General features: G+C 41.7%; 1 protein-coding gene and 1 non-coding gene across 4 annotated transcripts in view; both read right to left on the bottom strand.

Annotated features, from left to right (window-relative positions):
* LOC110496342 (krev interaction trapped protein 1) overlaps nt 1–3,563 on the bottom strand; it is a 14,330-nt gene extending 10,767 nt beyond the window's left edge. The window contains exons 1-4 of one of the 3 annotated variants that reach the window (XM_021572175.3): nt 3,301–3,563; nt 2,564–2,742; nt 1,686–1,842; nt 1,440–1,532 (exon numbers count right to left, since the gene is read on the bottom strand). In XM_021572175.3, coding sequence (XP_021427850.1) covers nt 1,440–1,532; nt 1,686–1,842; nt 2,564–2,665 — 352 coding nt within the window. In that variant the 5' untranslated portion in view covers nt 2,666–2,742; nt 3,301–3,563. The remainder of the gene's footprint in view (nt 1–1,439; nt 1,533–1,685; nt 1,843–2,563; nt 2,743–3,300) is intronic. The other 2 variants (XM_090208755.1, XM_090208754.1) reach the window with 2 other exon arrangements.
* A 2,706-nt stretch (nt 3,564–6,269) lies between these two features.
* LOC110496343 (protein rapunzel) lies at nt 6,270–8,878 on the bottom strand. The gene is made up of 2 exons (XR_016488522.1): nt 8,747–8,878; nt 6,270–7,737 (listed from the first exon to the last, which is right to left on the bottom strand). It is a non-coding gene; the product is annotated as a protein rapunzel (transcript).
* Nucleotides 8,879–9,867: the final 989 nt, after the last annotated feature.

Genomic DNA, 9,867 nt, shown 5'->3' on the forward strand with positions numbered 1-9,867 from the left:
CTCTAGAGCAGTGATGTTTTGGGGCTGTTGCTGGGCAACACAGACTTTCAACTCCCTCCAAAGATTGTCTATGGGGTTGAGATCTGGAGACTGGCTAGGCCACTCCAGGACCTTGAAATGCTTCTTACGAAGCCACTCCTTCGTTGCCCGGGCGGTGTGTTTGGGATCATTGTCATGCTGAAAGACCCAGCCACGTTTCATCTTCAATGCCCTTGCTGATGGAAGGAGGTTTTCACTCAAAATCTCACGATACATGGCCCCATTCATTCTTTTGTTTACACGGATCAGTCGTCCTGGTCCCTTTTCAGAAAAACAGCTCCAAAGCATGATGTTTCCACCCCCATGCTTCACAGTAGGTAAGGTGTTCTTTGGATGGAACTCAGCATTCTTTGTCCTCCAAACACAACAAGTTGAGTTTTTACCAAACAGTTCTATTTTGGTTTCATCTGACCATATGACATTCTCCCAATCTTCTTCTGGATCATCCAAATGCTCTCTAGCAAACTTCAGACGGGCCTGGACATGTACTGGCTTATGCAGGGGGACACGTCTGGCACTGCAGGATTTGAGTCCCTGGAGGCGTAGTGTGTTACTGATGGTAGGCTTTGTTACTTTGGTCCCAGCTCTCTGCAGGTCATTCACTAGGTCCCCCCGTGTGGTTCTGGGATTTTTGCTCACCGTTCTTGTGATCATTTTGACCCCACGGGGTGAGATTTTGTGTGGAGCCCCAGATCTAGGGATATTATCAGTGGTCTTGTATGTCTTCCATTTCCTAATAATTGCTCCCACAGTTGATTTCTTCAAACCAAGCTGCTTACCTATTGCAGATTCAGTCTTCCCAGCCTGGTGCAGGTCTACAATTTTGTTTCTGGTGTCCTTTGACAGCTCTTTGGTCTTGGCCATAGTGGAGTTTGGAGTGTGACTGTTTGAGGTTGTGAACAGGTGTCTTTTATACTGATAACAAGTTCAAACAGGTGCCATTAATACAGGTACCGAGTGGAGGACAGAGGAGCCTCTTAAAGAAGAAGTTACAGGTCTGTGAGAGCCAGAAATCTTGCTTGTTTGTAGGTGACCAAATACTTATTTTCCACCATAATTTTCAAATAAATTCATTAAAAATCCTACAATGTGATCTTCTGGATTTTTTCCCCTAATTTTGTCTGTCATAGTTGAAGTGTACCTATGATGAAAATTACAGGCCTCTCTCATTTTTTTAAGTGGGAGAACTTGCACAATTGGTGGCTGACTAAATACTTTTTTGCCCCACTGTAGCTCAGTATTTGCATAATTCATTTTATACAGTCTTTTTTTGCTAATCTTTATCAAGGGATCCAATAACTCCGGACCCTACTGTATATAATTAAAGAGCATTTATACCATTTCTAATCATTTGTACACCTTTATGTGTTATGTGCTGACAAGTTAGTGGCAAGTCCTACCTTTGACATTGACTGGCACAATAAAGAGGGAGACCTCTTTCCCTTCTTTGTCAACATCGAGAGGGAATTTCCTCATGTGCACCACACGCTTTCCTGTGATGAACAACAGGATCAGTGCTTTGACACAATTTGTTATTTCAAATGTCTTTCTACTCTTCATAAATCTTTTACATTAACAAACGATTCACATCCAAACCTGGAAAGATACCATAATTACAGAAAAGTAGCAAAGATGTATTTATTTACCAATAAAACCCTGGTTGTTAGATATGGGTTTAGTCATTTCGTCTACATAATCCAAAATGGATCTGGCTGTGTCCCCACTCGCTTGGATTTTGGTCGCCAGTAAGACTTTCTTCCGTTTCTTCTCTTTTCCTTCCAAAGGAACTTCTATCAACAGGATCTAAAGGATGGGTAATAGGGTTACACATGTTGATGGGGAACATAAACTGAACGAGAAATCAAACCATAAGCTAATAAATTGTAATTGGCCATGAACAATATTTGGGTTAAAGTAAAATGATATTGAAGCAGATTTGGGGTTGATGATATGGTAATATTTGTATATTTCTTATTTAACCTTTATTTAACTAGGTAAGTCAGTTAAGAACAAATTCTTCTTTACAATGACGGCCTACACGGGCCAAACCCTCCCCTAACCCGGCTGACACTGGGCCAATTGTGTGCTGCCCTATGGGACTCCCGATCACGGCCGGTTGTAATACAGCCCGGGATCAAACCCGGGTCTGTAGTGATGCCTGTAGCACTGCCTTAGACCACTGCGCCACTCAGGATCAAGCCACAAACCAGAACTATGAACTTCCAAGGAACTTTGCAAAACTGAGCCTCCTTACACTAAATGTACTAATAAAGGCATTGACACTTTGCATTAACCATAGTCTGCTACTCGCAGTGTAACTTAAACGTGTATATGAAATGTGTATCCCACTTCTGAAACCAGTGTAACAAATTCAGGAGGTAGCCCAGACTGGGACACAAACACAGTACTCTGCGACTGTCATTCCAAACCCTTGCTGTTATGCAAAGAGATCCTAACCTCTGGATGAGGTTGCTAGATGTTGCATGGTCGCTACTGTATCATATGAAATATACTGTAGTCTTACCTCATAGGCTTTAGCCCGATATTCCTTAGAGCTCAGACTGACTTGATTCTTTGGACGAATGACAGCAACAAACACATCTTCCAAGTTGTCTTGGTTGCCCATGGCGTTGACTTGCCTTCAATCCCTTTCAAGCATCCTACATAAGGACTGATTTATGAGGAATGTGAGGAGCACCATGCCTGAAATGTTACAAATAATACATCAGAATCTAATTGGGAGACAGCAAAACGTGATTATTCTATTAATAATCTATATTCTATTCTATTGTAGAGTGTCTTTTAATTATTAAAAAATAGTCTAGGCTATTACACATTATATGGTTCTCATCACTGATCAATCTTGAAAAGACAAGACTTTTAAATTGTTAACTTGAAATTAATGACTTAATATCTACGATCACATAGGCTGTTACTTTAACGCATTCAAATTAAATAGCATAATGATAGTAACATAATTATGGCGAAAATCTTTTCAAAAGGCAAATTTGATTGCGTTCAAAAGTCTAAAGTTATGTCCCAACAACAGTCACGCCCCGGAAACCAAGCATACTGTTGCCTTCCTCTAGAAGACTGCTGATATCACATACAGTATAAAATACAACATGAAAAGTACTATGCGGCACAAATTTTCATTTGAGCTACATTGTGTCCTTTGAAGTAGATGTGAAACTTTACGTTAGATAACTTGAAGGCTTGGGTATCGCACTGTTACATTTTGAGAAACGCTTTCAAACATACCTGAAATTATGAGCTATCACAAACTTCAAAAAGTATAAATTGTCGGTGTTTTCATTTTCCCGGGTGTAATAAGGCATAGACACGAAGTAACAATAAGCTCGGCAAACTTCTAAACAGATATTTGTGTGTTTCCTAAAAGCATAACATCGGTTGCCGACCACAGCAAGTGAAATGGAAGAGAGTCACATTGCGCCTATACTGACTAGTTTTGACAACAGGGAACTCTGCTGGTCGGGTGGACTTAGTGCGCATATTTTTTTCTTCTGAAAATGTAGACAGATGGAAATAAATTATACAGAAATCAAATCGGATGTGAAATTAAATTGCTTTGGTATGAAATAAGGCCAAGTGACTTTTAACTCATAACTTTTGTTCTGAATTCATTTGATTGCATTCAGCTAATCCTGGTATAAATTATGAGTACGGGCATGTTTCCTAATATTTGTATATTAAATAGTCAATTCCAGGTACACTTTTGCTAGTTTCAGATTATGTATGGCAGGTGTTCCAAACCTTTTTTACACAGGGCACCCTTTTCACATTTGAATCAAACACCAGGTTGATTTTGTTTAATTTGAGGGACCTATGATTTTTTTTATAGACTAATTTCCTGCAATTATACCAAGTTTAACAAGACGCATTATATATTTTAGATAGGCTATTTGGTGATAATAATGATGTTAATAGATAAGGGAAAAAAAGTCTAGACCCGATTTCCAGAAATCTTATTCTGCTACCAAGTGTTTTAGTATGATAATTTACATGAACACTCAACTTAATTATACATATTCTCTTACAGAAAGTGCTTTGATCAATTAATAGTCACCTATTGTGCAAGATTACTTCCCAAAGTCTAATTTCTTTGACTCCTCAACTTTAGGTCGTAGCTCCGTTTCTGAATATCAGAGACAAACAAAAGAGAATAGTGAATGGCGGCAAATGTTTTACTTTTAAACTCGGACAAAACAGAAATGTTAGTTCTAGGTCCCAAGAATCAAAGAGATATGCTGATTGATCTGACAATTAATCTTGATGGTTCAGTCGTCTCAAATAAAACTGTGAAGGACCTCTGCGTTACTCTGGACCCTGGACATCTTTCTTTTGACAAACATATCAAGAATATTTCAAGGGCAGCTTTTTTCCATTTTCGTAACACTGCAAAAATCTGAAACTGTTTGTCCCAAAATGATGTAGAAAAGCTAACCCATGCTTTTGTCACTTATAGATTAGACTGCTGCAATGCTCTACTCTCCGGCTACCTGGATCAAGCACTAAATAAACTTCAGTTAGTGATAAATACAGCTACTGATATCTTGACTAGAATCAAACAAAGGTATCATATTACTCCACTGCTAGCCTCGCTACACCGGCTTCCTGTTATGGCTAGGGCTGACTTCAAGGTTTTACTGCTAACTTACAAAGCATGAAATGGATTTGCTCCAACCTATCTCTCCGATTTAGTCCTGCTGTACATACCTACAAGTACGCTACATGGTCACAAGACGCAGGCCTCCTTATTGTCCCTAGAATTTCTAAGCAAGCATGCTGGAGCCAGGGCCTTCTCCTATAGTGCTTCATTTTCACGGAATGGTCTGTCTATTCATGTGAGACGCAGACTTTACTGAAGACTCATCTCTTCACTAGGTCCTATGAATGAATGTAGTCTGGCCCAGGGGTGAGAAGGTGAATGGCAAGGCACTGATTGTACGAATCGCCCTTGCTGTCTCTTCCTGGCCGTCTCCCTTTTTCCCACTGGGACTTTCTGCCTCAGACCCTATTACGGAGGCTGATTCACTGGCTTACTAGTGCTCTTGCAGTCCCTAGGAGGGGTGCGTCATGTCAGGCTTTTTTCCGCTATACTCGACTTGAGTGGGATGAGTCACTGACATGATCTTCCTGTCTGGTTTTGCACCCCCTCGGGTCGTGTGGTGGAGGAGAACTTTGTGGACTTTGTGGACTATACTCAGCCTCGTCTCAGGGCAGTAAATTGGTGGTCTGTTGATATCCTTCTAGTGGTGTGGGGGCTGTACTTTGGCAAAGTGGGAGGGTTTATATTCTGCCTGGTTGGCCCTGTCCAGGGGCCACAGTGTCCCCCAACCCCGTCTCAGCCTCCAGTAGCTATGCTATGTGCCAGGGCCAGACTGTCCTATCTGGTGAAATGTTGCTACCTTGTACCAGACCTGCTGTATTTGACCCTCTCTCTCCCTCACCTGCTGTCTCAACCTCTGAATGCTCAGCTATGAAAAACCAACTGACATTTACTCCTGAGGTGCTGACCTGTTGCACCATCTGTGATTATTATTTGACCCTGCTTGTCATCTATGAACATTTGAACATTGGTCTGGCCTTAATGGCCATCCACTCTTATAATATCCACCCGGCACAGCCTGGCCACCCCTCAAAGCCTGGTTCCTCTCTAGGTTTCTTCCTAGGTTTCTGGCTTTCTAGGGAGTTATTCCTAGGTTATTCCTTATTCCTTTTTTTTTTACCTTTATTGAACTAGGCAAAATTCTTATTTACAATGACAGCCTACCAGGGAACACAAAGCTGCCTTGTTCAGAATAGAATGACAGATTTTTCCCTTGTTAGCTCAGGGATTCGATCCAGCAACCTTTCGGTTACTGGCCCAGCGCTCTAACCACTAGGCTACCTGCCGGCCCCAAATGTTATAAAAAAAATATATATATATATTTTTTTAAAGCCTTTATAAAAGCCTACATTTGATTGATTGATATTCCCATGTGCATCAGTCTTCATCTGGCATTGTACCTATTGTTTCTAGCATAAAGCATCACAGATTTCTGTGTCGTTTTAGATCGGTATAAACAATTATGAATTGTACCCCTAAAATGAAGGAAGGTCCCTAGGTTGGGAACCCCTGGTGTATGGTGACATCATTGGCCACATAGCAAACAGAGCGAGAGAGAGATACTAGTGTTTCAGTCAAATGATTATTGTGCATACTGTAATATGGGTCATAATTTAGACTTGTTTATTGAAGACAGTGTATAAAACATTAACGGACAGTCAGAGAATGTATTGACTGGTAGGCTAATATAAGGCAGCTGTATGATCACAAGTTCAAATTAGGAACTATTGCCACAACAACAGAGTTCAGTTGACCCAAATAAATGACAATACATTTGATTGCTTTTACTGTGAATTTAGTTCCCCATCTATTCATAATACATGATTTCCTTGCTTTACTTGGTCCACTTGAATGAGTCTGGTCTTGAGAAAGTGGGAACGAACCACTTCTCCACAGTTTTAACGACCAAACTCCACTTCTCACCCACCTAACCTCCCCTCAAATCGTTGTCCCTGTCAAGAATCAACCCCTAGCCCCTACCCCTTGGCACTTGTGTTGATCAAAGTAAATTGGACAGGACTAAGAAATGTTTGGCAAAAAAATCCACCTTGCCTCTCATAGAGCAAGGTGGAGCTACAGCCATATTGCTTGTACCTATCCAGTTCTAAAAATGAGTTAGAGCAGGGGTGACTTTTTACTGAATAGCTACTGGGTCTGCAGGCTTTTATTCCATCCCTACTCTAACATATCTGGTTCAGCTAATTAGGCCCATGATCAGCAGCTGATTAGTAGAATCAGATATATTAGAGCAGGGTAGGAACACCCAGGACATACTACACACCCGGTAGCACTCCAGGACTGGGAGTAAGGGTAATTTCTGGACAGGGCCCCCACCTCTCCCCTTCCCCAAGCTTTAGGGAAGACTCCTCTCCTACTCTTTGCACTGACTCAAAACCTCCTGCATCTTGGCTTGGATGTCCTCCACACGCTTGGTCCACTTCTCTCGCACCTCGTCCTCGTCGTCCTCTGTCACCGCTGTGTAGGCCATGAGGGCGATCAGGCCGATGTGGAACAGGTGTCCCACCTGGGAGCACCAGTGCTCCATGACCCTGCGGTCTCCGTTGCAGTGCTCCAGGTACACCTTCAGCAGGGGCCTTCCGAACACCGACCCGGTGCCCATTACTCCCCGGTAGTACACGTCCAGGCTCAGGTCGCTCTTGTCCTTCTCATAGACCCACTCGAATTTGGCCATGTGGCGCCGCGCTCCCTCTGGGTCCTTCCTCACCAACGCCACCATGGAACTAAAGGCGGCGTACTGGTGCTTGATGTACTCCTCGTACTTACCAAATGTCTCATTGACCTCGTCCACACGAATCTGCCGCAGGCACTGGCGGTTCTTCGCAGAGATGCTCTCCAGCTTGCCGTGCACCACCTGGAAGTCCTTGTCCAGGGCGTGCGCCTCATCGCCCACCAGGCCTATGCGCACCACCCCCACCAGGGAGGAGACGATGCCGAAGAGGGGATTGATGGACGAGGCGAAAGAGGATACTTTCTCCACGCAGCCCAGCACCTTGACCGCTGTCTTTCTGATTTGCCCGGCGTCAGCCATCGCTGTGAGCTTCTGACTTCTGACAAACAGTGAGCAAGACAGACAGACAGAGCAGAGCAGAGCAGACACTGTCAGGCTGTTGTGAGAGTAGACAATGAACTGAACTGTTTCTGTTTTTCTTGTAGATGGGGGATTGACCAATGTTTCAGTAGAATTCAAATCCTATACTTTTAATGCTGCAGGCAAAATCAGGCATCTTAGTTCAAGTTACATTTTACATATGCATTATGTCACTGTGTCTTTTAGCTTCAGGTATCAAGTTACAGTCATAATACTCCTGAGTGACACCACTCATAAACCCCCTAGTTGTGTAGCAAGCAACAAGTCTATAGGCCAGGGCAAAAAGTCACTAATTACTTAGATTTAGAAGCCAAGATGAACTGTTATTTCATATTTGAAAGAGAAAGCGAGACAATGCTTTTCTAAGAGAAACATATTTCATTATCAAACTTTTCATTTTCATATTTATGGCTATGAGCGATCAGTTCTAATCAAGTATTTCATTCAAATACAGGGCATAGAATGCTTCTAAATTCAAAACCCCACACAGACATCCATTTGGGTAACTGGTTTAAAGGGAGTGGCTGCTGTCCTGTGTATGTACACCAACTGATCTGTGTGGCTGTGGCCAAACACACAAAACATTTATAATCATAGTTCATAGCTTAGCTCTTACTCATCATGCCCAAGCTGGCAATGCAGAAAAAAAATCAGGAAGATCAGTGGGTGTCTCTAGGGTACGTTAAGTACGATCATTGACCTCCTATTACAGTGCAAGTTTTTCTAAAGATTAACAAAATGATGAAGGCCCATGCCAATCTTCATCAATTCAGAGATCCTTTTGCCATTAGTAAATCACATTCATTTTGGTCTAACTAAATTCATTTCCTGTATCTCCAACCACAAACGTGTATCATGAACCACTGATTTCCCTTCTGAATTAAATATATCTAAACAGTGTTCCTTTTCAGATAAACCCCCAAAAGATAATACAAAGCCAAATGTATTACTACATTTCTTATTTTTACCTGAATTCAAGCTATTGTTATACTTCTCTTCACACAAGCTGTCAGTATTTCCAAGCCACCATTTTCCTGGAGTCCCAGCCTACTTCTGCCATATAAGGACAGAGGAACGAGGAAACATGACTCTTGTTCGGGCTGTGCTGATTGGATGGAGGGGAAAATGCAGCTGACTGCTTTATGGTTGTAACCCAAACAGAGGACAGGCAGGGTGTCTATTGTTTTAGGTATATCAAATACGTCCACACCTTCAGTAGCAATAATTGTTTTATAGTGTTGTAGGGAATGTAGGGATAAGGGTAGGGGGAATCCATCAGAATATAATATACCTATGTTCATATTTGCATGGCAATTCTTTATTTTCTGCTTTCACAGTACTCAACCAACACACCACACCACAACTTTCTATCTCTCTCTCTCACACACACACACACGCCAGTAGAGTAAAGTCCTTCAGTAAAAATAATTTCAAGTACTACATAAGTAGTTTTTTTTATATATATCTGCACTTTAATATTTCTATTTTTGACAACTTTTACTACTACTCCACTACATTCCGGAAGAAAATAATGCACTTTTTGCTCCATACATTTTCCCTGACAATCAAAAGTGCTTGTTACATTTTAAATGGCTGGCCCGCTCCAGGAGTCTGAGGACAGGAACAGGAAAATGGTCAAATTCACACACTTATCAAGAGAATATCCCTCGTCATCCCTACTGCCTATGATCTGGTGGACTCACTAAACACAAATGCTTTGTTTGTAAATTCTGTCTGAGTGTTGGTGTGTAAATGTTGGATCCGTAAATAAAATTGAAAAAAAAGAAAATTGTGCTGTCTGGTTTGCTTAATATAAGGAATGTGAAATGATTTATACCTGTAAGGGGTGCGTACTGGCGGCAGAGAAGTCAGGCGCAGGAGAGCAAAACTGTGTTACAACGGGACAGTTTAAAAATGAAAATCACCGTAAACAGAACAATCAATACAATGGTTACAAAACTCGACGCACACCAGAATAACGTGCATAAGCACTTACAATAAACAATTCCAGACAAGGACATGGGGGGAACAGAGGGTTAAATACACAACATGTAATGATGGAATTGAAACCAGGTTTGTGGGAAAACAA

This window comes from Oncorhynchus mykiss, chromosome 18, assembly GCF_057628025.1.
Source record: "Oncorhynchus mykiss isolate SJ-2025 chromosome 18, ASM5762802v1, whole genome shotgun sequence".
Lineage (NCBI taxonomy): Eukaryota > Metazoa > Chordata > Actinopteri > Salmoniformes > Salmonidae > Oncorhynchus > Oncorhynchus mykiss.